Source organism: Pipistrellus hanaki, assembly GCF_964339955.1.
Source record: "Pipistrellus hanaki genome assembly, chromosome: 1".
NCBI classification, from domain to species: Eukaryota; Metazoa; Chordata; class Mammalia; order Chiroptera; family Vespertilionidae; genus Pipistrellus; species Pipistrellus hanaki.
This window is the reverse complement of record NC_140503.1, coordinates 3,239,736-3,266,173: the sequence shown is the minus strand read 5'-3', so window position 1 is coordinate 3,266,173 and position 26,438 is coordinate 3,239,736. Positions and strand designations below refer to the sequence as shown.

The 26,438-nt window shown below is 61.8% G+C and overlaps 1 protein-coding gene across 1 annotated transcript in view; it reads left to right on the top strand.

Moving 5' to 3' along the window:
- SYNE3 (spectrin repeat containing nuclear envelope family member 3) overlaps positions 1 to 26,438 on the top strand; it is a 58,665-nt gene that overhangs the window by 1,794 nt on the left and 30,433 nt on the right. The window contains exons 2-3 of the mRNA XM_084879090.1: positions 23,464 to 23,619; positions 26,153 to 26,325. Coding sequence (XP_084735216.1) covers positions 23,476 to 23,619; positions 26,153 to 26,325 — 317 coding nt within the window. The 5' untranslated portion in view covers positions 23,464 to 23,475. The remainder of the gene's footprint in view (positions 1 to 23,463; positions 23,620 to 26,152; positions 26,326 to 26,438) is intronic.

Here is a 26,438-nt window from a genome sequence, read left to right as displayed (position 1 = left end):
GGGGAGTCCAGCACCTCCAAAATGCTTGCAAGGACGCAGCAGAGAGCTGCTCTAGGGAAGGATGAGGCTCAGAGCATTGCAGCGGGTTGCTCAGGGATGCTTACCTGGGAAGTAGACGGTGGCAAAAGCGGGGGGGGGGGGGGGGTGTCCCTACAGAAAGTCTGCTGTCACAGCGGAGAGGGGGCTGGGATTGGGCATCTCGGGGCAGTTCCTAAGGCCCTCACCTTGTAATTATCGGTGAGCACACCTGCTTCATGCACACCTCTGCAGGTAGAGCCTGTTTCACACATTTAAGCAGGTTAAAAAGAGTAAGGGAATGACAGTGCTGTGTGGGCTGTCTGGTGGGTGGGAGGGTACAGGATCGGGGAGGCCTGGGCTCCATTACGCTGTGTCTTTGGGTGGTGGGCTCACGGACCTTATTTTAAAATATCTTTATGATTCATTCTTTACAAATAGGGACCATATATACACATTATATATGATGTATGTAAACATTGTATATAATCCATCTATAAGTATAACAGACTAATGTGCTAAGTGTCCTTTCCTCCGTCTGGCTCGAAAGCCACAGTTTGCTGCTCTGTTGACTAATGAGTTTGCCGACCACTGGTCTGGGTAATGACATCATGTAGCAACACCCGGCTTCCTCTCCCCAGCGACTGGCCTCCTTGCAGCTTGTTCAGCCCAGGAACACGACTTGCTTTACGGCCAGGTACGAACATTTCACACTGTAACCAAATGTCTGTGAAGCGTTTTCACTTGCCTCATCTCACTGATCCTCACAGAAGTCCTGGAGTAGGTAGATAGGAGACTCAGTGGAATCCTATTTTCTTTTCATTAGCCAGAAAACAGGATTTGGAAAGCTTAGAAACTTGACCTGACTGAAAAGAATATTGGTGGACCTTGAAAATGAATTCAGGTTTTCTCACTGCATAGAATATAGTCAAACACTGCTGCAGTTAAATATTTTACCCTTTGTTCTCCCTGCGTGATCTACAATAGTAACCTGCTTCGTGTTGATATTTACTGCTGTGTTGCTGACAATTACCTGAAAGAGAAGTTGGGGTGCTTCACTGGGCTGGGAAAAGTTTAACTACATCAGAAAGCAGGTCTAATTAAGCAAGTTTACTCTCTCTATATAAAAGGCTAAGTTGACTCATGCATGCGAGATACATATAAAGCTCTCGCTGGCGCCAATCACACACATGTATTTTGATATATCACTGTCGATCATGAATTTGGTTGATACTTCTATTATAGAGAAAGGGCGAATAATAGTGATATTAAAATATTTCTTCTAATTAATGTCCTTCAATGTGTACGAATTCTTGTACTGGGCCACTAGTTATATATAATGTTTATAAACATTGCACATATTCCATTATATATGATAGTAGTGATGGTGCCCCAGATATATGTATATTATATATGAACGTTATATATAATACATGTAAACATGTGTAATATATCATAAATAAACATTCTATATAGAGTATATACACATTGCATTCTATGCGATGTCTATAAATATTTCATATGATGTATATACTATAGGTTATGTATACACATTATATATAAACTACATATAACATACGGTATAAATATGTATAACATATAAACATTATATATAGTGTATATAAAGATTGCATATATTCCATTATATATGATGTTATATAAACATTGTATATGTCCCTTTATAGTTATCAAATCTTACCTACAAGTAAATGAAAGGTAGCGTGGGCCTTTCCACAGAGCTCTCTGAGAACACGAGGCTCCACCCACAGTTCCAAGTTAATCTGCTGGATTTAAAGACGCAAACCCACAAGCCCTGCTGCACGGCAGCCAGGAGACTTTTCATGCGGAGAAGTAATCCAACAAGAAGACATTAATGCTCGGGAGCTCAGCTTCTCAGGGTGTTTGTAAACTCTCAGCCTAATGATTTCTGCTTCTGAATCAGAAAATTCTGGCTTGTTTGAGTTGGGAGGAGCCACAGGCCTGGACCAGTCTGACAGCAGGGGACGTGCCTGGCCAAGGACAACATTAGGTGCACGAGGAGGGAAGACACCCGGGCCACGGCTGTGAGGGGCCACGGCTGTGAGGGGCCACGGCTGTTTGGGGCCACGGCTGTGAGGGGCCACGGCTGTGAGGGGCCACGGCTGTTTGGGGCCACGGCTGTGAGGGGCCACGGCTGTGAGGGGCCACGGCTGTGAGGGGGGACGGCTGTGAGGGGCCACGGCTGTGAGGGGGGATGGCTGTGAGGGGGGACGGCTGTGAGGGGGGATGGCTGTGAGGGGGGATGGCTGTGAGGGGGGATGGCTGTGAGGGGGGATGGCTGTGAGGGGGGACGGCTGTGAGGGGCCACGGCTGTGAGGGGGGATGGCTGTGAGGGGCCACGGCTGTTTGGGGCCACGGCTGTGAGGGGCCACGGCTGTGAGGGGCCACGGCTGTTTGGGGCCAGGGCTGTGAGGGGCCAGGGCTGTGAGGGGGGGATGGCTGTTTGGGGCCACGGCTGTGAGGGGCCACGGCCTCCTGGGGACGGCAGCGGAGTGGCTGACACCTGCCGTGTGGTCAGTGTGACTGTAACGAGTCGGGCGCTGCGACCTGTGGTGACCGTACAGCTTAGAGCCAACAGGAGCAGGCCACGGTGAAAGGAGGGGTGTGCCGAGCCGGATCGCCCTCCTGCAGGAGCCCCCCTGTGCCGGCAGGCTCCGTGCCTGTCGCTATCAGAGCCCCTCAGTGCGGTGGGGAGGCTGCCCCGGCTTCAGGGGGACAGGCTCAGCGTGGTAAGCGCCTCCCAGGTCCCCGCCTGGAGGGATGGAGAGGACCTCCACCAGAGGAACTGAGAAATGGGGAGCGTCTGGCGAGCTGTGAGGCACACACCCTTCACTCCCAGAGGCTGCAGCTCCCGGAGGCTCAGCCGCCAGGCGGCCGCGGGGACCAGCGGAAGTGGAGGGTCACGGGGAGGTGTCCTCCCAGCAGTCCGCTGGGGGAGGCGAGGGCTCCAGTGCTCGCTTCCCTCCTGGCCGAGCTGGCTCTGTGGGGGGGGGGAGGGGGGGCGGGCAGCGGTGCATGGGAAGGGGGAGGGGAGGGAGGGTTGGGAAACCCATCCCATTGGGGCTCCGTTTGTCCCCTGGCCGCCTTCTTTCTCCCGGAATCCCAAGTGTCCTTCCGGCCCTCCCTCTGCACAGGTGCCCATCCCTGGCAGGGAGGCAGCCATTGTCGCTGCTTGTGTGCTCACCTCCACGTGTGCTCACCTCCATGTGTGCTCACCTGGGCACACACACATGTTCACCTGGGCAGTGCAGCCGGGGGCCGCAGTGCCCTGACCAGCTCCGGTCTGTCTGCTGGGCGAGAACTCTGCACAGGAGGCAGCTCCCTGAGACTAGGAAACAACTCGCTCTGCGTGTGCCTGTGTGTGCCTGGCGGGGCTGCGTGTGCCGTGTTCAAGAAGTATTTAGCCCTAGCTGGTGTGGGTCAGTGGATAGAGCGTCCGCCTGTGGACTGAAGGGTCCCAGGTTCGATTCCCAGTCAGGGCACATGTCCTGGTTGTGGGCTCGATCCCCAGTAGGGGGTGTGCAGGAGGCAGCTGATCAATGATTCCCTCTCATCATTGATGTTTCTCTCTCTCACCTTCTCTGAAATCAATAATACTTTAGAAGAAGTATGTAGAAGAGGCAGCTGCAGTGGAGAATAAAAATGTCAGAACCACGGAGCCTTCGAGACTCTCGTGCCCGAGCCTCTAGCTCCCCCCGCGGGGACGCTGAGCCCCACCAGCAGAGGTGGCTGCCTGGGTCTCCGGGTGCCTCCCGCCGCCCTGGGATTGGAGGTGTCTTCTGGCCCCTGGGCCAGTACCTGTTCCCTCTCGGCCCCCTCCCCGAAAGTCCGTGTCACAGCACTCGGGGGAGAGCGCCCCTGGGTGTTTGCAGCGAGCCGGGCCGGGCCCAGGCCTCCTGGCCACACCAGGGGGCGGATGAAGTGGGAGGGTGAGCCTCGGCCGCTGGTCACACACCAAGGACACCGAGCATTTTTTTTTGTTTTTGTTTTTTGACACCGAGCGTTTTATGTGCGATCTGGAAGGGCTGAGCCCCTCCCAAGTGGCATTTGCTGAAATAATACAGCTGCTGACTCACAGGGCGCCTCTCTCCTTGTTGTTTCAAAAAGCCTGGCCCTGCGGTGGCGCCGGGAGGAGCCGCTGCGTCACCGCCGCCCCTGACCTTCACCGGGCCGCCCTGCTTCCTGCCCTCCAAAATGGGAGGGTGGTTAGATCTGAGGTGCGTGAGCCTGAGGCCCTCTGGTCCCCGAACCATAGCCCGGGAATAGGTGCCCCTGCCTGGCCCCCAGGAGGGGCCCGGCCGTGTGAGCAGGTGACTCCCTGCCCGACTGTCCCCCTGGCTCCGCCTGGGTCTGAGGGTGGAGGCCCGAGCCCCTGCCTGCCTGAGGGGCGTTTCACGCTGACTAGCACCGCTGCCCATCCCCAATATGTTTTTATTGATTTCATAGATGAAGGGAGAGAGAAAAGAGATAGAAACATCCATGATGAGAGAGAACCATTGATCAGCCTCCTCCTGGTCTTTGCCATCTCCAGGCCTGTGCGCCAGCTCCTGCCTCTGCCAGGCCCTCCCTGCTGCTCCCACCAGCACCTGGCTGCGCGGTGGCGCCTCCTCCGGGAAGCCCTCCTAGGCGCCTGGAGGGCTGGTGCCAGGGGCTTTCCTGCGCTCGCTGCCCTGGACACGTGACGCTCAATTTTCAGTGTTCCAGTCTGATTCCCCGTGAGACCGTGGCCTTGAGGGCGGGAATACCGGATTATGCATCCTCACGCCCAGCCCGAGGGCGGTGGCTGTTGGCACCTCAGTGTTCTTGTCTCACTGACAAGGCTGTGCACTCACGGGAGCCTGTTTCCAGCGTTAGGGTGGCTGATGCTTGGGGCACCCCTGCAGGAAGCGGACAGGCAGGTGCTGCGGAGTCCGGTGTGCAGAGGGGAGGGGTGGGCTCGGAGCTGGGGACGCAGGGTCCCCCAGGGGAGGGCAGGGGGACACCCGTCGCCTCCCTCTACAGCGAAGCCCACATCTCGGCCTCCAGGGACTCCAGGCTGGCGTTCATCCTCTCTCCCGCTCCCCTGCTTGCTCTTCCCGCTCGGGTCTTCCTCCTCACTGTCCCCTCTGCCTACAGCGTGCTCCCCTCCCAGCCTCTCCACAGCCCCCCTCCGTCCCCCAACCTCAGCGCCTGGTCCCAGCCTCCAGGCACCTCCTGCCCCCAGGGCAGCCCCTCCTCTGTCCGGCCACCTGGAACTGTTTGCACTGAGTCTGCCCTCTGTCTCCTCGGAACCTAAGCTCCGGAGGGCAGGCTTCTCTGTCCCCGGAGCCTCGCATCCTCAGAAGGAAAGAGTGGGCACTCGGACCAATGAATGAATGTGCGCTCGAGTGTGGCGGACCAAGTGCTGCCTGAGGTTTTTAAAAAATACATTTTTATTGATTTCATAGATGAAGGGAGGGAGGGGGGGAGAGAGAAAGAGAAAGGGGAGAGAAACATCAACAACGAGAGAGAATCATTGATCAGCTGCCTCCTGTATGCCCCAAATTTGGGATCGAGCCCACAACCCAGGCCTGTGCCCTGACCGGGAATCGATGCTCTACCACGGAGCCACGCCGGCCGGGCTGTCTTCTTGCCAGTTTCTCCTGACAGCTGGCACCTGTCCGGCCTCGCTCAGGGCTCCTGTGTGCTCGGTTCTCGCTCCCAGCTCCTCGGGGGCGTGCCCGGGGCCTCCAGGGACAGAGCCTCACTCCCCTGCGGCAGGTGCCCGGCAGAGCCGGGAGTGAACTCAGGTCCCTCACCCGGAGCCCCTGCGGCGACACCCACCCACGTGGCCTTGGCTGGGCAGGACGTGAGTCAGAACTAGAAACACCGTCCCCGCCCGGCATCTCAGCCCCAGAGGCTCCTTGAGGAAACCCTTCCCGTGTGGCCTGTCACACGGGCTCAGGAACGCCCGTGTCAGAGCCGGGCCCCCTTCTCTCAGGCACCCCGCCCGGTGTCTCACTGGGGGGGAACGTGGGGCCCACGGGCTGCGGGTGTGGCTGGGCGGGAGCCAGGGGGCTGCGGTTAAATTCCTTTCCTCAGGACCAGGCGGTGAGGGGACCGCTCATTCCTCTGTGTGCTGGTTGCAAACTCAGCTTTGCTCAGAAATAATTTTAGAACCGATTTTTCAAAAATTCCATCTCCTGGTGTCTCTTGCCCCCACTTCCTTCTGGGTAAAACCACCTGCATGCCAGGGTGGCAGGGTGGGGTGGGGGGTGGGGGCAGGAGGGGCGTGCCAGGCGCCCCCAGGCTTTGCCTGTGGCTGTGCTCCTTGGGGGCTGGGGGGGCGGGGCGGGAGCCCCGGGAGCTCCCACGTCCGCGCCCACAGGAGGCGGGTGAGTCACCCAGCTCCTGGCTGAGCCACTCGGGGTGGGAGCCAGAGAGGCACATGCTTGTGGCCGGGACTGGCTCTTCCGCCCAGAAGCTGCCAGCCCTGGGCAACCGCATTCCTCACCGCGGACGGACAGGAAGGAGGGCACCCGAGCGCCTCCTGCCCGGCCAGGGCGCTGAGGGGCCGCGTCAGGTGGGTGAGTGGGCGCTTTCCACACTGTCCCACCCTGGGGACGCTGACTGGGAAAGAGGGAGCTCGTGGGGCTGCAGGGCCCCAGGGAGGCCCCTCTAGGTTTGTCAGGGGCCACGGTACCTCTGGGCTCAGCCTTCTCTGTAAGGGGGGGCCGTGCTACAAGCCTCACCATCGGGGAGCTCCCGCTGCACAGCCCAGGAGCTCAGGGCCGCTGGTGCTCAGGGGGTCCATCTTCCTGTGCGAAGGGCGCTGAGACCGTCCACATTGCTGAGCTCCTCTGCTCCCCGGGTGGGGCTGGCAGCCGGATGGCGGGGTCACACGCGTGTGCTGGGACCCTGGTTCTGCCCCCTGAGCTGCGATGTGGACAAGTCGCATACCCCCAGGGCCCGGCCACCTCCCCGTTCAGCGGGTCGTCACACCTCCCCTCAGGCGCTGTAAGGAGCAGACGTGACTGCAGATGTGCCAGGAGTTCCCAGTTTTCTTCTTCATTGTTATTGATTTTAGAGAGAAGGGGAGAAGGAGAGAAGGAGAAACAGAAACATCAATGATGAGCCAGACTCATTGATCAGCTGCCTCCTGCACGCCCCCTACTGGGGATGAAGCCGGCAACCAGGGCCGGTGCTCTGACCGGGAATTGAACTGTGACCTCCTGGTTCATAGGCTGACGCTCAACCACTGAGCAACACCAGCCGGGCTGCCCCAAACATAAACTCCCAGAGGGAAACAGAGCACTGCTCCGGCCGCACAGCCCCTGCCTGGCCCCGGGCTGGTGCTGCTGGGATCGGCGGCCCCGCGGTCCCTGGAGAGCTGGCCGGTCGGGTGCCTGCTCCTGCGTTCATCTCTTCACTCGGATTCACACCGTGGCCCCGATCCCGGATCCCATACCATCTCGGAGGCCTCGGGGAGGGGGCCCTGAGCGTCCTGCCGGTGCGATGTGGGGAAGACAGCTGAATGGCAGGCGCCGCCGAATGTCTGTGCGTGAGGGAAGCCGCAGCTCAGCCGTCCTGGATGCAGGGCTGTGAACTGTTTGCGGGAAGGAAGAGCATGGAACCTTCCTGATTCCCGGGCCGGGAGGCACGCTGCGCTGGTGGACGGTTGGGGGCGGTGTGTCCCTTTGGTCCCCGGACCTTCGAGCACAGAGGTGACTGCTCCCTGGAACCCCTGTGGACACCAGCTGGCCATGTCCAATCCCGAGGAGGGGAGAGTCATAGGAGGCGGGAGTCTATTGAGAAGGCAGACCACCGAGGAGGCACCAAACCCCCCTCCGGCGAGGGGCGGGGCAGGGCTGTACGGGGGGGGCTGTGAGGCTGGGCACGGGCGTCCGCTGTTGTCTGTCACCAGGCGCCGAGAGGATGCGGACGGATGGTGTGTTGGCTCTGGGTGGGTCAGCCTGACCGTACTTATCGGTTCTGCTTGCTGGACTCACAGCTGAGTCAGCTCCTCCCGAGCTCCTCACCGGCCTTGGAAAGGAAACTTTAAGAAAAATGAGTTCTCTGTTCACATAGGAGAAACTTAGTTCCCTATTCACGTGGGTGTGTGTGTTCCAAGAGTTAAGATATGATTCCTCTCGGTTGATTCAGGTGCTCTGTTCGCGGTTGCAGGCCCCATCAGCACCTGCTTTCTGCAGAGGGAGGGACAGTAACTAGTTCTGGCCTCCTGGGTGGCCTGTGCTGAGCAACTTAGTTATTCCATCCTCTCTAGCCAGCGGCCGGGACGCTGTGTAAAGGACCGGGTGTGGCTGGGTCCTGCCGGCCTCTCCTGGGGACCCTGGAGTCTGGGTTTCAGGCCGTTTTCATCCCGGCTGCGGCCCCTGTTGGAGCAGCCCTCTCTGCGGGATTGGAGCATGGCCTGTGTGACCTTGGACGAGCTTGACAACGTCTTGCCTCCTTGTACCTCCCCAGGCACGCAGGAAGCAGGCACCCGACCCGGCCAGCTCTCCAGGGACAGCAGGGGCCGCTCGACCCAGGCAGCACCAGTCACTGTTTGGATCCGTTCCGCCCTGAAACAAGTAGCTCTGCGACAGGTCACGGTCTGTCTGCTGGTTGCGTTCGAACCCGGTGTCCATTCGTTCGTTCATTCAGCAGATGGTACCGGTCTGCAGGCGGGGTGGGGGGTGGGGGGCGGGACCAGAGGGAGGAAACGGCCCGAGCGGGCTGGGGCCAGGGGAGCGTGGGCAGAGGCGGAGCCTCTCCGAGCCCCGTTCCTCCATCTGTGGAGGCCACACTGTGGCACCTCCCCTGTCAGTGGAACCCTCGCCGGGGGCTCGGCTGGAGGTGAGCTGCTCCCTCTGGCCTCGCTGTGTGAGGAGTTGGGGGGGGGGCTGCCTCCCTGCACCCAGGGCCGCACAGACCTTACTTGGCACTTGGTACAAGGAGGCCGAGACGCTGTGGAGCTCGTCCAGGCCACAGGCTGTGATAGACGCAGAGCTGGAGCCTGTGCGGCTCAGAGGACGGCCTCTTTGGGGGGGAGCCCTCGTGGGGGACCCGCGGGGCGATGACCCTAGGTCACCGCGGTGCTTCCCGCCGTGGGGGGTGGGTGTTAGTTTAATCACCGGCATCTCTCCCAGCGGAGCCGGGCTCTGTGCTCCCGTGCTTGCTCTCAGTCTTGGGGAGACCAGCCTCATCGGGGACGCACAGACGCCGCGGTGAGGGGAGGCGCTGGGCCGAGGGTTTCCTGTGAATGGCTCAGTGGGACTCTGTGGTTCCACGTGGGGCTCCGGTGAGAAGCCCCAGCCTAGACAGAGGCCCGGGGGAGGAGTTTCCCAGAGTCCCCTCGGGAGAGAACACCTGAGGTGAGGTGCAGTCTCCGCAGGGCTACTGCAGAAGGCTCTAGAAGGCTCTGGAAAACAGGATTCAAGATGCTGCTTTTGAAAAATGGGATCATCAGGGTCTTGGGAAACAAACACCGGAGCTGAGTTCCTGACCCGTTTATGCCTCGGCCTTCCCATCTGTAGAATGGGGTGACATGTCATCATGAGCTGCCTGCTGCTTGGGCTCAGCCCCTGTGGGTTTGGTGCCTGTGCCGGCCTCCCTCTGCAGGCCCAGGGCAAGGCCGGGAGGAGGCCTGACCTTGGCCCGGGCAGGCCCGGGAGATACGCTCAGAGCAGGGACGCCGTGGAGGGGGCAGAGCCTGCGGCGGCTGCGACTGGGCGGCGCCAGGGGCGGTGGGCCGGCCCTGTCCTCTGCACCCGGGCTCCTGTGGAGACGCGGCCAGCGCGGGGGACACACGCAGGCTGGGACTCACCGGTCTGCTACCCCGTCATCTCCCTCTCGGCCACCTGAGGAAACGCGGGACACCCCGCCCCCACTGTGAGTGCGAGAGGGTGGCGCTGGGGTTAGGAGCGGGGGAGGGGGATTGGGGAGAGGACAGGCAGGTGGAAGTGGGTGTGACTGACTGTCCCCCGTGTGCCCTAGACCGAGGGGGTTCTTGAAGGAATGAATGACTGAGCACATAGAGCGGAGATTCACTCATCCATTCACTGGCCTCCTCCTTGCCGAGGCCCTACTGTGCGCCAGGCCGTGGGAGGAGCCGTGGCCATGGCTGGCGGCAGCCCTGTGGGCGGGTGGTCAGCGGGCGGGGCCTTTGCCGTCCATGCCGGCCCGGCACGTGAGCCGGCGTCCCTTCGGGGAGACCGTCAAAGCCGGCATTGTGTGCGGAGGAGAAAACAGCTGAGCGAGTCCAGCACGCTCTGTGCCTGATGTGGGGGCCAGTGTGTCTGCCGCCCACAGCCCGCTGGCCGAGGTACAGAGGACGGCTCCCGTGACCATCCCTTCCCTCCCTTCCCCTCCCCTCCTCTCCCCTGCCCTCCTCTCCCCTCCCTTCCCCTCAGGGTGGGTGACCTGGGGGCGGGCTCTACTCTGGACTGTTGGGGGAGGGGGAGCCTGGGAACCTCAGGGGACAGGGATTAGCTCCCTATGGCCCAGCAAGGGGGGCTGCCAGGGAGGGGGTCCCGGGAGGTGATGGGGTGACAAGGCCTGGTCAGCGTCCAAGCACCGCCCACAGTGGAGCACTGTCCACGGGACTGACGGGGGGGGGGGGGGAGGGGGTCAGCCCAGAACAGGCCCCTCAGAGGCAGAGCCCTGGGTCTGGGACACGGCCCCTCCCGCTGCCCGGAGCGCGCTGCTGGTGCTGAGGCTGGGCTGAGGGCGCCCGGTCTGCAGGGACAGCCTCACCGGTGCTGGCAGCACCCCGGGCTCCACCCCGGAGACCGAGGACAGAAGCCAGGCCGCTCGCACAGACACCTCGTAAAGCGGCGTCTCCACGCCTGGCAGGACCGGGCATGTGCCGACTGCAATCTGCGCAGCCTGGGAGCCGAGACCTTGGACTCCGGGAGGGGCGGGTCCCTGAGGCAGGTCCCCGGGTCCGGAGGCCTCCGGGTGGGGTGGGAGGGGCTGGTGATACAGGGACAGGCTTCCAGGTAGCTCAGGGACATCACCTCCACTCCAGCAAAATGGGGTGATTTCACCCTCTGGGCTCCGCGGAGGGGCCGTGGGGAGAATGAGCAGGATCCCTGCAGTGTGACCTTGGCAGTTTACTGAGCCGCTGGGAACCTGGATTCCTTTATCTATAAAAAGAAAACAAACATTCCTACTTCACAGGCCTCAATTAGCTGGTGTGTGTAAACACCCCACACAATGCCTGACACCGGGTGTGCGTGTGGTGTGCACTTAGCAGACAGCACTTAGCAACGTTATTCCCAGGGGCTGGCTACCCCCTGGACAATCCCAGAGGGCTTCCTGGAGGCGGTGAGGCCAGAGCTGATGAATGTAGCCCGGCAAAGAGGAGCGTGAGGAGCTGGGATGGTGGGAGGCGGAGCTGAGAGATGGCGAGGAGAGACTTTAGTGTCCCACTGAGCACCGGGACCTTCTCGGGTGGGGGCTGGGGAACACTGGAGGGTTTAAGTCAGACAGGCTCTTGACCCTGACCCCTTAAATACCCCTTTTTGCCAAAAAAAGAGGGTTTGGGTCGCTCTGCCTCCTGCGAGACGGGCCGGTTTCCTGGGGAAGGAGTCCAAAACCCTGGTGCCGGGCCTGCGGATCCGGCGTGGATGTGGCCCCCAGGCTGGGCGTCTGCTCCACAGGGAGTCCGGCCACGAGCAGCCTCCCTCCGAGAACCCCCACGTGGAAGGACCCGTCTTCCTTGGCTGGTGCCTTTCACCAACTGAAAAGCGAGGTTCCAGTGTCCGGTCACTTTACAAACCAAACCCGAGAGCCACGCGCAGGCACCTTTCTCAGCCGGGAGGAAAGCGGCTGGGCTTGCTCACCTGCGGTTCCTAGTGAGGACGCCTGGTGATGGTATTTGGTGATGGTATTTGGTGAGGCACCTGGTGATATTTGTTGATGATATTTGGTAATAATATTTGGTGAGGACGCCTGGTGATGATATTTGGTGATGACACCTGGTGATGATATTTGGTGGTGATATTTGGTGAAGAAACCTGGTGATGATATTTGGTGGTGATATTTGGTGATGATATTTGGTGAAGAAACCTGGTGATGATATTTGGTGATGATATTGGGTGATGGTATTTGGTGATGATATTTGGTGATGGTATTTGGTGATGATATTTGGTGAGGACGCCTGGTGATGATATTTGGTGGTGATATTTGGTGAGGACGTGGCATGGTGTCAGCAGGATCCAGCCCAGGTGGGTCCCTGTGGGCCTGAGAGGCGGCTTCTTTGCCTTCAGGGCGCACTGTGCCCCAGGCTCGGTGCCAGGGCTGTGCATGCTTGTTGGTGCCATTACTATCCTCACTTTACAAACAGGGAACAGAGAGGGTAATAAACTTTCGCAAGGTTGCACAGCCAGGAGATGAAAAAGCCAGGTTCTTTCCGACTTGCCATACTTCAGTCTCTACTATTTCCGTACAACATGAACACTGGGGTTTATTTATTTATTTTTTTAATATTTTTTATAGAGAGGAAGGGAGAGAGATAGAGAGCCAGAAACGTCGATGAGAGAGAAACATCGACCAGCTGTCCTGCACACCCCCCACCGGGGATGTGCCCGCAACCAAGGTACATGCCCTTGACTGGAATCGAACCTCTACCACTGAGCCAAACCGGTTTCGGCAACACTGGGGTTTATTAATACTAGTTATACTCAGCTTAGTTTGAAAGTCTAGGAGGACTGTGAAATCTCTTAATTTATTAGAATGTATATGTTAAAGTCCTTTAATTTTTTTTTTTTTTAAACTGCGCCTGACCTGTCAGGAAATCGAAATGTTAAAACTTCCCCATGATTCCACTGCTCGAGGAGAACGCTTCCAAATTCTTCGCTCTCCATGGTTTTGACAGTGTCAGCAGGACGTGCACAGCAGGGACCGGCAAGCTGGAGCCCGCTGGCCCCACGCTGCGTGTTTGGTAAATGGTGCGTTTGGCGCACCGTGCGCTCGCCCTGTCCCGTGGTCCCTGGCTCCTTGTCAGTCTGAGCCACTGGGGCTCACCGCCCCCGCTGCCCCCGAGCCAGCCGGTGTGTGATGGGAAATCCTGTCTGACTCAGAAAGGAACCCTTCTTTTGCCTTCCTGACCGACTTCCTCCTTCTGCTGCCGCGTGGCAGCATGGCACAGAGCTGGGCCACACGGGCCTGGCTCGGTCTCGAGGCTGGGCAGCAGAGTGCCTCCCCCCCAGCCCCGGTTTCCCCACCTGCAAGGTGGTGCCGTCACCTCTGCCTTGGTGGCTGGCAGGGCAGGGACGCCCAGCATCTGCCCAGTGCCTGGCGCATAGCAGGTGGACTCCCCCGGGAGAGCTTTCGGTGACCTTTTCTCAACCCACAGGAGTCTCCTTTGCATCTGAAGGTCAAGAGCCATAGTGACCTTGACACCCACCCAGGGTCAGATGGGCCTCCGTGCTGGCTGGGTGTTGGCTGGGCGAGGCCCGGAGGACCAGCCTCCAGGGTGACGGCGTGGGGGGAGGTGGCTGCGGCGTGGGGGGAGGTGGCTGCGCCGCACAGCTGGCCAGATGTTTGCGCGCTCGCTCAGCTGCTGAGAAAGGCCCTTTGAATCGCCTCCTTTTGAAGAGTAGGTTTCTGATCAGAAAGGTGCCTCCCGGGTAAAGGGAGGGCAGTTGTGGGTGATCAGGCAAGTAGGGGAGGGCAGATGAAGGCGATCAATCCTGCAGGGGAGGGCGGTTCGGGGTGACCAGGCCGGCAGAGGAGGGTGCTCTGAAGGCATTCCCTTCGTACTCAGCAGACGGGCGTTACTACTCACATATACTTCACAGAGGAGGACACTGAGGCCAGGATAGGGGTCGGCAAACTCATCCGTCCACAGAGCCAAATATCAACAGGACAACGATTGAGATTTCTTTGGAGAGCCACATTTTTTAAACTTAAATTTCTAGCCTGTGGCCTACGGTACCGTGTTGCAAAGAGCGTGCTCCGTCCAGCGTCGTTTCCATGAGGCTGATCTGATGCTGCCTCGGCTGCTCGTGGGTCTCCCCGACAAGAGCAGGCCACTCCCTGCTCCACGACCCTCACTGGCTCCCTATTGCCACAGACTGAAGCCCGTGCACCCCTTTGAAAACCATAGTGTTCAGCACCGCCCCCTCCCCAACCAGTCCCCCCAACACAGCCTCCTCTGCCTCCCTTGACAATTCTCTGAACTTGGCCTTGCACGTCCCTGCCTCCAGCTTTTGCTCATGCCGGTTGGTCCATCCACTTGCCGCGCTGTTTCCCACTTCTCTCATCCAGACCCTGCTCCTTCTTCGCCTCTCAGACGGGGTGTCCCCTCTTCTGCCAGCCCCTCCCTGGCCCCTGACCCGCATCCCTGCTCCGTGCTCTGGGCTCCCGGAGTGGGGTGTGTCTCTCCGTGTTCATGCCGCTGTAGCCACCTCGTTCAGTCACACAGACCGCGAGCGTGGTCCCCGCAGCCCCGCGCCTGGCTCAGCGCCGGGCACGGCTCAGCCCGGGCACAGCTGTGTTGAAGTCACTCGGTCTGAGTTCTGGCTCCTTGTCTCTGCATCGCGAGCTCTGGGGCCATGGGCAGGTCAGGACACCCTCTAGTGCCGTGGTCGGCAAACTGTGGCTTGAGAGCCACATGCGGCTCTTTGGCCCCTTGAGTGTGGCTCTTCCACAAAATACCACGGCCTGGGCGAGTCTGTTTTGAAGAAATGGCATTAAAAGAAGTTTAAGTTTAAAAATTTTGGCTCTTGCCCTAACCGGTTTGGCTCAGTGGATAGAGCGTCGGCCTGCGGACTGAAGGGTCCCAGGTTCGATCCCTATCAAGGGCATGTACCCTGGTTGTGGGCACATCCCCAGTGGGGGGTGTGCAGGAGGCAGCTGATCTATATTTCTCTCTCATCGATGTTTCTGGCTCTCTATATCCCTCTCTCTTCCTCTCTGTAAAAAAATCAATAGAAATATATTTTTAAATATTGGCTCTCCAAAGAAATGTCAATCGTTGTGCTGTCGATATTTGGCTCTGTGGACGGACGAGTTTGCTGACCGCTGGCCTGGCCTCAGCGTCCCCCTCTGTAAAGTGGATGTGAGTAGGAGTGCCTGTCTGCCGAGTATGAACGATGTTTTTACCGTTAACTCAGCAAACGCCGCCGAGTTGCATTGAGCAGCTTCTCACCGGGATTCCAGATGCCAAACGCAGCCAGCCTGCCTGGCGGGCACCTGGCGCCTCGGCCCCGTGATGGCTCCTGAGGGCCTCACTGAGCTCCGTCTCCCCGAGGCTGCCCAGAGGCAGCGGGCCTCCCGTGGTCCCTGCCACGGTCACATGGTCCCTGCCACGGTCAATGCTGTCTTCGGAGGCTGCACCTCCAGCCCCACGCCAGTGTTTGGTCCGCCGGTCAGGCCGCACTTGGCTTTCTTTTGAGCGGCAGAGTGTGCCTGCTGGTTCCATTGCCGATGGGAAATGTGCGTGCCAGCCATGCCATGCCCGTGAGAGCGGTTGGACTTCGGGATGGTGTAGGGTTCCTGGAAGCAGTCTGGCTGGAAGCAGCTGGGTCGTCTGCGGCTCTGGGTCCAGCCGCCCCGAGTTCAGTGCCCTCTCGGTGGGAACAGGGACCAGCTGTGACATTTTAAAGTCAAGTTTTCCAACTCGGAACGGCGACGGTGACACCGTCTTCACAGCTGCCTCCCGGGGCGGGTGAGGTGACGGGTGCCTGCGGGGAGAATACTGACCAGCACCTCGCACACGCTCACGGGGGGGGGGGGGAGGCGGGGGAACACGGGCCTCCGTGTTGCATACGGATGTCCTGTTGTCCCAGCACCGTTTGGTGAGAAGACCGTGTTTTGCCCATTCTGCGGTCTCGGCGCCTTGCTGACAATGAGTTGTTGGTAAATGAGAGCGGGCTGTCTGTGGGTCATTCTGCAGAGCTGTTCCTCCCCATTCGAGGCCCGGGATGTCTTTATGTCCAGACGCGTCCTGGCCACATGCTCGGCACTGAGCCGCTGCAAGGTCCTGGTGGGTCTCTTTCCTTCTCTGAGCCTCCACGCCTATACAACGGCACAGCTGGAGGAACGGTTCCTAAGCGGTGGTCCTCTGTGACGCGACACGCGACACGCTGAGCCTTCGCGGCTCCGTGGGGTGTCCCGGCATCCCGTGAGGCCCAGCCAGCGGCCCGAGACCCGGAGCCGGTCTCAAAGCTGGCAGTTCCCGCCACTCCCCCCTGGCCCGGCCCGGCCCGGCCCGGCGAGAGCCAGCCCAGCCTCTCCAAGAACGCTGGTGCTGTGCTCAGTCAGTGAGCAGCACCGTCCTCCCCGACGCCTGCTGTGCTCCAGGCCGGGGTACACACAGCAGATGGGACCGGCCTCCGCCCCGGGGTGCCAGCCTAACGGGAAGACAAACACATCAACAATAGTCACAGGTGCAAGTGGGAGGATGGCAAACAGAGCTGTGTGGGCCGGGCCACGTGTGAGCACCGGCCCCAATGTCTGCGTGTGCTCCGGGCAGCCTCTGAGACTGCCGGGTGAGCTGTGGGGCAGCCACTGTAGTTGCCTAATGGGGTCAGGTGAGGTAACGGCACACGCCATCCCGCGGTGGCCATGGCCTTACGGCTCCTTTAGCTCCTCCACCGGCCCTCCCAGGCTGACCGTGCGGCTGCTGGCCACCTGTCTCCAGGTTCCGATCCCAGCTCTGCGTGCTCTGGGAAAGGGTTTCACATCTCTGGCCTCAGCAGCACCTCCTGGGACATCCGCTCTGCAGCCCTGTACGTCGGTCGGGGCTGTGGCTTGGAAGAGGATAGCCTTTACTCAGGTGCTGTGCCAGTGCTGCTTATTATAGCCCAGGGCTCCGGGTGTGGGAGCACGGTGACAGGGGCAGTTGCTTTGGTTGCCGGAAGGGAAGGTGATCGCTGCCATCCTGTGCGCTGAAAGAAAGAGCAGGCTTCCTGGGCGTGTGCATGCCCCTTGCTAACAGCCAGCGCCCTTTGTCTTTGGGAACTCGGAGAGTCCCCTTGGCCTCTTGGCGAAAGCCAAGAGCACCCCCTTGTCCCTCCCTCCCCCCCCCCCCCCACACACACACGAGGGACTCCATTTATCTGTGTTTACAGGCTCTTGGCTGTTGGCTCAGGGTGCTGGTTTTGCCCTCGGAGAACACTCAGCCAGTTCAAGGAGTCCTCTGGCAGCCCTTGAATTAGAGCAGGCTCCCGTCGCTTGCATGTCTCCCTGTCACTCAACCCCTCACTCCTTTAGCTTCCAGCCAGTGGGCCTGAGCTGAGCCCACCAATAGCCTTCCAGTAGGCGGAGCCTGGAATGAGCTGGAGCTGAGCCCACCAATAGCCTTCCAGTAGGCGGAGCCTGGAATGAGCTGGAGCTGAGCCCACCAATTAGCCTTCCAGTAGGCGGAGCCTGGAATGAGCTGGAGCTGAGCCCACCAATAGCCTTCCAGTAGGCGGAGCCTGGGGTAGCTGGAGCTGAGCCGAGGCCCAGTCAGGTGTCCTGGAGTCCCACCTGCCAAAGCCAGTGGGACTCTGCCCCGCCTGGGGCTGCCGCCTAAACCACAGGGAGCTGTCCCGCCCAGACGCGATGGGCTGGGCCAGGATTACTCACTGACCACAGGAGGGTGTGCGGGACGAGCTCCCACGCCGGTGGGAATGTGAAGAGGTGTGGCCACTTTGTGGCAGTTTCTTAAAAATGCAAACACACTCCTCTGGATGATCCAGCCACTCCACTCCCACGTGCTTCTGCAAGAGGAATGAAGGCTTATGTCCACAGTGATCAGAGCGGCTTTGTCTGGGGTAGCCCCACTCTGTCCACCGGTGGGTGAGTGGAGAAACGTGTGGGCTTCCTACACTGGAGTATTCTCAGCAACGGAGGGGAAGGACCCACTGACCCAGGCGGCAGATGGCTGAGGCTCAGAGCAGTCATGCTGAGCGAAAGAAGCCGGATAAGAAAGAGGCAATACTGTGCCACCCCATTTGTGTACCCCCAACCCCGCCCCGCTCTCCCCCCTCCCCCCCGAAATGCAGACTTGCCTCTAAGGGCAGTGAGCACACCCGCAGGTGCTGGGAGGGGGTATGAGCAGGCGGGAGGGATTGGAATGGGGCCGGGGAACTTTGGGCGATGGATGTGTTCTCTATCTTGATGGGGTGAGGCTTTTAGGGGCTCGTCGATGTCAGACGTGTCCATTGGCACAATTTCAGCACACTTACTGTTTTTCAATGCTGCCCCATAATGCTGCTGAAAGTGAGGGCCACCCCACCTGCAGCCCTCCAGTCACTGCTGGGCCTCCTTCAGAGGGCTCACTGGTTTGTGCCAGCAAAGCGGGAGAGTGACGTCCAGGCAGGGCTGTCGAGGAGCTGGGCCCGCCCCGTCCGCTCCCGGGTTCTCCGTGTGAGATGGGACCGTACTTGTACCTCCCTCCTATGGTTGTGTGGGAGAATGCGGGGAAATCTGTGTAACGCGCTTAGTCAACATGCTGCCCGGGGCCCATGGGGACCCAGCAAGGGAGGGGCTGTCTCTCTTGGCGGCTGGAGCTGGGAAGTCCCCCTCGAGTGGCAGTGGACTGGGTCTTGAAAGCGGGCAGGGCAGTGTCTTCCAGAAGGAGGCATGGAGGGTGGGGTGCAGGAGGACTGAGCAGGCAGAGCTGGGCTGGGAAGCAGCACACAGACCCTAAGCTTCTCGCCACCTCGGCAGCTCCGTCTGTGGGTCTCAGGAGCGCGGGCTTCGCCGTCCAGGCCGGGGCTGCTCCGTGGGGCCTGGGCGTTTCTCTGGAGGACCGGCGTCCTGTGGGAAGTCTGGAATCTTTCCTCTGGCGAAAGCCAAGAGCACACGAGAGGCCTGTGAGAGGAGAGACAGCTCTCCTTTCTGAGGCACTCGGTGAGGAGCGCGGGTTCGAGGATGTGTGCCTGTGCAGCCAGCATCTTCTCTCTCTCTCTTTTTAAAAATATATTTTATTTATTTATTTATTTTTTTCAGAGAGAAAGAGAGCGGGATAGAGAGTTAGAAACATCGATGGGAGAGAAACATCGACCAGCTGCCTCCTGCACACCCCCTACTGGGGATGCGCCCGCAACCAGGGTACATGCCCTTGATCGGAATTGAACCTGGGACCCTTCAGTCCTCAGGCCGTCGCTCTATCCACTGAGCCAGACCGGATTCGGCCCAGCATCTTCTCTTAACGTCCTGTTCACGTGTGATGTGCACGCAGGGGCCACAGGAGTGTGGTGAGGTGTGTGTGGTCAAACCTGCTGCCCTGGCTGCGGCCCACCATCCAGGGAGGGGGCGCTGGCTCAGAGGGAGGAGTGGCCAGGCGGCCGGGCAGGTCCGGTGGGTTCAGGCGTGACGATGCCTGTGGGAGGATTCCTCCTGAGAGGAGAGAAAGCGTGAGGCACCTCTGGTTCCAGGGCCAGCGAGAGGCTGCCATGCACTGGGGACACTGCCATGGCTCACCTGGGAGGGGGGGAAGGCGAGGGCCAATATCAGACCACATGGGCCACAGGGTCTCCAGGCGGGGCCTCGGGCTGGAGGGGGACACGTGGGGCAGTCTGCAGGAACCTGAGGGTGCAGGGGCCGCTGTTGCTCTGAAGCAGGGGTTGGGTGTGACCCGCAGGCAGGAGCCCAGCACTGACCCGACGCTCACTTTTCTGAAGAAGCAGAGGCTGCGGGTGCCTGCTTGGCCTGCCCTGCCTCCCGCCTGTGGTCTGCGGTGCTCAGTGTCTCCTGAAGCCCAGCCCCATCCCCTGAGGCTCTGTCCGGGCCCTCTACCTGGAGCCAATGACGGTCCCTGCCCCCAGACTCTAGGAAGCCCCTCTACTCCCCTCCTCCCCCCACCGCAGCCATGCTGCCAGCAGCCGGCTCGGACCCTGTGGCCAGGCCCCCTCAGAACGGCGGCCGGGAAGGTTTTGGGGTCCTCTTGTAGGGGTGTCCCTACTGGGTGTGGTGAAGTCCGAGCAGGATTCTTGGGGGCCTGGATGGCCGAATGGCAGTGGTGGTCTGTGTCCGCACATCCCCCGGGAATGTGTGGGAGGGATGGAGGTGGGGGCTGCTCCATCCTGGCCCTTACGGGGTGTCTGCTCCTTCCTGGCGGCACCACAGACCCGGTATAGACCTCCGCCTGCACCTCAGCTTCACAGGCCCAGGAAGGAGGGGGAGCGGGGAGAGATCCCTATGCCAGCCCACCCCCCAAGATACGGGGTTCTGAGCCCGGTCCGCAATCGTGGCCAATCCGGCCGGCGGGCAGTGCCAGGAGATTCCTGTCAGTGTGAGATCCTGTGATTTCTCCTGTGAAGGCTGGTTCCCCGGAGCTCAGCTGCAGCTCAGCGGCTGCTCAGGGAGCCCGGAATCAAGGCAAAGGGGCTGCTTCCCTCGCAGTTTCTAGACAGACAGCCTGGGCCGGCCCGGCTGGGGCCTCACGTCCACTCCTCCTGCCCTCCCTGCCGGCGGCTGCTCTCCTGTGGGGCCCGGCACCTGCTGCTCCATGGCCCCCAGCCTGGGTCTAGTAATGCCACCTCCTCTGGTGGTCCCTCCCCTGCACCATCCCCCAGGATCCTGGTCCCCTTTCCCTCTTGGCAGCTTCAGTCGCCCTGGCTCACAGCTGGGTTCAGAGCGGGGTCCCTCAGGGGTGTGAGCCTGGCCGTCCCCCCAGGTCTGCTCATGGCTTTGCTGGGCGGTGGAGTCGGACCTGCCTGCGGAGCCAGTGTGCTCAGTGAGACCAGCTCGGGTGCGGGGACCCGTCTTAGTGCTTCCACGGCTGGGCCCCGGCGGTCACTCGGCTGGGTCCGTGTCTGCGACGGGAGGTGAGGGCAGCTCTGTCCTGAGCAGGTGCCCAGATGCCCGCAGCTTCCTGAGAGGAAGTGCAGGTCGGGGGAGGAAGCTTTGAGGTGCCCCCCTCCCCTGCTGACCCTGCTCAGCCTCCCTCCCCCCCCCCCCCGCCTCCTGCACGACCATGACCATGACCATGACCTGCCTCTCAGGCCGGGGACACCAATTAGACCAGAGACGCCGAGGACTGAGGGGCAATGCCAGCACCCCTGGCTGGCTGTTTGGTTTAAGCCTATGTCCCCTTCTCCAGCACCTTTCCGTCCACCACACGCTTCTTAAAAAATGACATTTCTACCACTTCATTCACCTGAACCTTTCCTCCCACCTGGCGTGGCTCTGGCTGAGCATCGGCCCATGAACCGGGGCGTCCCAGTTCGATTCCCAGTCAGGGCACAGGCCGGGGTTGTGGGCTTGATCCCCAGTGTGGGGCGTGCAGGAGGCAGCTGATCAACGTTTCTCTCTCATCACTGATGTTTCTCTGTCTTTCTCTCTCTCTTTTCCTCTCTGAAATCATTAAGAAACATTAAGTAATGGGAAAAAATTAAACTCTCTCCCTTCTGAGTGATGACTCAGGCCCAGAGCTCAGATTCTGGAAGCTTCTCGGCCTCACAGTCCATTCCTGGGGAGGCGTGTCCCCAGCACTGTCCCCGGGTCTCACCCACCTTCTGTGGACCTGTCAGTCTCAGGCCGATCAGTGGTCTAAAAAAAAATTGTTATTATTGAAAGCATTACAGATGTCCCTTTGTTCTGACAATGGCGTTTGATGCCGGTTCATCCTGGGGATGTGCTTTGCGGTCACCGTGCCAGCGCCTGCCCGGGCCCAGCTCTGCCATCCGGGAAAAGTGAGGTCCTGGTGCGTCCGGCTGTCCTTGGTGCTAACAGCACCGATGCCGGGAACCGGGCACCTTCTGTCCTCCTGCCTCCTCCCGGCCACGCCAGCTGGCACCGAAGGGCCGTGTCCTCTGCCCAGAGACACGTCCGCGGCCACACCCGGAGCTGCCTCTGGGACGTGGAAACGGAAAGTTTGTGTCTTTTTGAATCCTGAGCAGCACATTTTTTCTCTTTGCCAAAATGGTTGGGCCGGGACTTCCAGGACCGATCCCAGGTCCTTCTGGCCTCCGCACCTACCCTCAGCCAGCCGCCTGCCCCCCACGTGCCACGGGGCTCCCTGCGGCCGCTGGCTGAGCCTTGGGCCCCGGGCAGCACGGGCGGCGAAGGGCAGCCCACAGGCCACGTGGGCTGGCGCCTGCTTTACCTGTAACACGGCCAGGGGCTGTGGAATGGGCCTGGCATTTAAAACACCTAACGTCAAAGAATATGCACCGGAGACTGCCTGTGGCCGGCCACGTCTGAAACTATTTATGATCTGACTCAGAGCAGCCCCGCTTACTCTGAAGGCAAGGCAAGGCATTGTGGGAGCCTGGAGGACAAGCGAGGCACAATCCTTTACATAAAATGCAGATTTAAAGAACTTTAATCCAAAGTAGCTTAGAGTTCCCACACGCAGACAACAAGAGCTGGCATACAGGGGAGTTTTTCCTCGACTTGGAGGGGTTTAGAGAAATCACATGAGGAAACCCGAGACTTCATGCCCAGTGGGAGGGGCAGGGGGAGAGGGAGAGGAGGGAAGGGCTGGGGCAGGGGCAGAGGCCAGAGTAGGGGGAGAGGAAGGAAGGGCAGGGGGAGGGGGAGAGGAGGGAGGGCGGGCATGCAGAGAGGGGCTGGTCAGGCCTGGCACCTCCCAGCCGGCGGGCCTCTGGGGCAGGGGGTGCGGCTCAGTGAAGCGCTGTGTGCTGGGGACCTGGGTTGGTGGACTAGAGGCGTGAGGCCCGGGGCTGACATGCCATCCCTGCCTGGCGTGTTACTTCCGGGGGCTGGGGTCAGCTTGGCTGATGCCCAGATCGGTTTCTAAAGCGGAGGCTTTGGATTTATTCAGATCAAGATTCACTATCTGTCGCTGACACCTCAGGCCTCTGTGCGTGAGGGTCAGAGGGCGGCCCCTGCGTCCCAGGCGGGTGAGCCCCGAGCAGGGAGGCTGGGAGGTCAGACTGAGCCCCCGCCACCCGGCGCCCTGGGCCCGCTGTCGGCTCCCCCAGGAGCGCCCAGGCCTGTGCTCCGCTCCTGCCTGTCTCCCGGCCTCGGCTCTGACAATCGCAGTTCTGTGTCCACCTGCCCTGGGCCCCATCCACCTGCCCTGGCCCCCCACCCGCCTGCCCTGGGCCCCCACCCGCCTGCCCTGGACCCCCACCCGCCTGCCCTGGACCCCCACCCGCCTGCCCTGGACCCCCACCCGCCTGCCCTGGACCCCCATCCGCCTGCCCTAGCCCCCACCCACCTGCCCTGCCCCCCCTACCTGCCCTGGCTCCCCACCCACCTGCCATGCCCCCATCCGCCTGCCCTGGCCCCCCATCTGCCTGCTGTGGCCTTCACCCGCCTGCCCTGGGCCCCCACCCGCCTGCCCTGGCCCCCCACCCGCCTGCCCTGGGCCCCCACCCGCCTGCCCTGGCCCCCCACCCGCCTGCCCTGGCCCCCCACCCGCCTGCCCTGGGCCCCCACCCGCCTGCCCTGGCCCCCCACCCGCCTGCCCTGGGCCCCCACCCGCCTGCCCTGCCCCCTGCGTCCCTGCCACCTGCCGGCTCTCACCTGTCCTGCCTCCAGCCCGCAGGTGCCATGACGCAGCAGCCCCAGGAGGGCTTCGACGGCAGCGTGGAGGCCGCCCGGGCGTGGATGAAGGCCGTGCAGGAGCGGCTGCAGACCAACGACAACACCCAGGGGCCGCGGGCCGCCCTGGAGGCCCGGCTGCGGGAGACCGAGGTAGGCAGAGACCGGCCTGGCCCTGTGGCTGGCGCGGTCTCTCCGGCTCAGCCCCAGTTTACTGGACGGTCAGGGGCGGGGACCGCCAGTGTTCCTCTGACTCCGTGTTCAGTCTCGGGGGCTGGGGTGTAAGTGCAGATTCTGATCCCGGAGGTGGGGTGTCCCCGGATGTGGCGTTTCTGAGATGCTCCAGGGCACCCACTGCTTCGGTCCTTGGGCCACTTTGAGAGTAAGGTCCCGAGCCCCCTCTGCCTCCTGGCCTGGCGGGGGCCCTTACAGCCAGGTGGGTCCCTGGCCCGGCCCTGGCTCCCCTCTTCCCTCTGGCCCGGGCTGGGAGGGCCCAGGCTGGCCTACGGGGGGCTGGGAGGGGCTGTGCCCATGAGAGGGACTCCTTTGGCTTCTCCGGGGCCTGGTCCCCCTGCCCCCCACACAAAGCAGGGCTCAGTGCGAATGGGGGTACACAGAGGGGTGGGTGAGAAGGACCTGGACCCTCTTCTGGGCAGAGAGGTCGTGAGTGGGCGTTCGGAAGGTGGGGGCTGGAGGGAGAGGCGCTGGCAGCCCAGAGCCCTCCCCTCCTGACTCAGGCTCCCCATCATCAGATGATTGTTCTGGGGGGCGCTGGGAGCGGGCGCTGAGGCTCGTGCTGCACCCCGTGCTCGCGGCCGCACTGTCGGGGTTCCCGTGTCACTCCACAGGAGCCTGTGAGGGTGGCTTTATTGTCCTCACTTTTCCGTAGTGAAGCGCGACCTTAGACACCATGACAGGCCACATTCGAGGCGTTGATGTGGTTAAGGCGTGAGACCAGGGCTGAGTGCGGACGCCTGGGCCGCGGGGTGGGTGAGGCACGCCCTGTGTGCAGGCTCACAGTGCGACGGGCACAGGTGTGCCCACGGCCCGGCACAATGAGGAACCCCGTCCGTAGCAAGGATCCCGCGATGCTCTCCTCCTCCTCTACAACCGTCCGTGGCTCCCCATTGCCCACCGAGGACCTGCCAAGGCCACCTGGACCAAAGCCCCTCACTGTCTGCACAGCCCTGCTCCCCAGCCTCACGCCCTGCCCGCACCCCCACCCCCAAACCCCACCCCCACACCCCACCTTCCAGGCACGTGCCTGCCCCTAGCGGCAGAACACCTCCCAAAGGCCCATCACTACACCTTTGTCTGTGCCGCTGCCTCCACTTGGCACGCCCACCGCCCGTCGGTGCGGGTGTGGGTGTGAGTGTGAGTGTGAAAACAAACACTCCCTTGCTGGTCTCTCCTGCCCCCGCCCCGCCCCGCCCCGCCCCGCCCTAGGGGTTCTGTCTGCAGACACCTCACCCTGCAGGGCACGCGCTGTCTCGGCCGGATCCCTTTGGAACCTGCACCCTTTGCCGGCAGGTGCTGGCCTGGCCGGCGGTCTGGCCTCAGGGAAGCCCAGGGTGGCTTTAGGAAGAGCCGCTGGGAGGCCAGGGAGCGAGGGCCCTGGAGGCCGAGGGGGCGCTTCCATGGGGCCCCAGCAACCTGACCTGGAGGCCCAGAGCGGGGCCTCATGTCCTGAGTGCGCACACGGGGCCTTCCCACGGGCTCTCCCACGGGGCTCTCCCACGGGCCCTCCCACGGGCCCTCCCACGGGCCCTCCCACGGGCTCTCCCACGGGCTCTCCCACGGACCCTCCCACGGGCCCTCCCACGGGCCCTCCCACGGGTCCTCCCACAGACCCTCCCACAGACCCTCCCACAGACCCTCCCACGGGCCCTCCCACAGGCTCTCCCACGGACCCTCCCATGGGCCCTTCCACGGGCTCTCCCACAGGTCCTCCCACAGACCCTCCCACGGGCCCTCCCACAGACCCTCCCACAGGCCCTCCCAGGGCTCTCCCACGGGCCCTCCCACGGGCCCTCACACGGGCTCTCCCACAGACCCTCCCAGGGGCCCTCCCACAGACCCTCCCACAGACCCTCCCACGGGCCCTCCCACAGACCCTCCCACGGGCTCTCCCACAGGTCCTCCCACAGACCCTCCCACGGGCCCTCCCACAGACCCTCCCACGGGCCCTCCCACAGACCCTCCCACGGGCTCTCCCACGGGCCCTCCCACGGGCCCTCCCACAGACCAGGCCCTCCCACAGACCCTCCCACGGGCTCTGGGACGTGGTCTTCTATGTGCTATTTCAAAACCGATTTTGCGATAAAAAATCACTTGGCTCCTGTGGTCTGGTGAAAGTGAGTGGCTGGGCCTTCGCCTGCCCGGTCCGGGGCCTCCCCGGTGTGCCCCACCAGCTCAGTGTGCCCAGCCCAGTGCCCGCCTGCCGGGTGGCCGGGAGGCACGCTTCCATCCAGCTCGGGCGTGTGCCCGGGAGCGAGTCCCGTGCCTCCCAGGACCTGCCTCTCCACCAGGGAGAGGGAGGGCGCCGGCCCTCGGGGCTGAGCTGAGGCCCCGTGGAGGAGACCTGTCTGGGAGGAGCCCCAGAGGCTGCTGGTCTGTCACGCCGGCCGTGGCTCTGCCCGCTCGCCCGCTGTCTAACCCGGGAAACTGGCTCTTGTGCCCACGACAGAAAATATGCCAGCTGGAGCCGGAGGGGCGCGTGAAGGTGGAGCTGGTGCGGCAGGCGGCCGAGGCTCTCCTGGCCCGCTGCCCCGAGGACCAGAAGCCGGCCATCCTGGCGCAGCTCCGGGACATCAAGGCCCAGTGGGAGGAGACGGTCACCTACATGACACACTGCCACAGGTAGGGCCGCGGGGGCCCCGGCCCTGCTCCCCGCTCCCTCCCGCCTGGGACGTCCCTTCGGCGCTGGGACTGCTGGGAACAGGCGTCCCCTGGGACGTCAGCCCGCCCTGCCT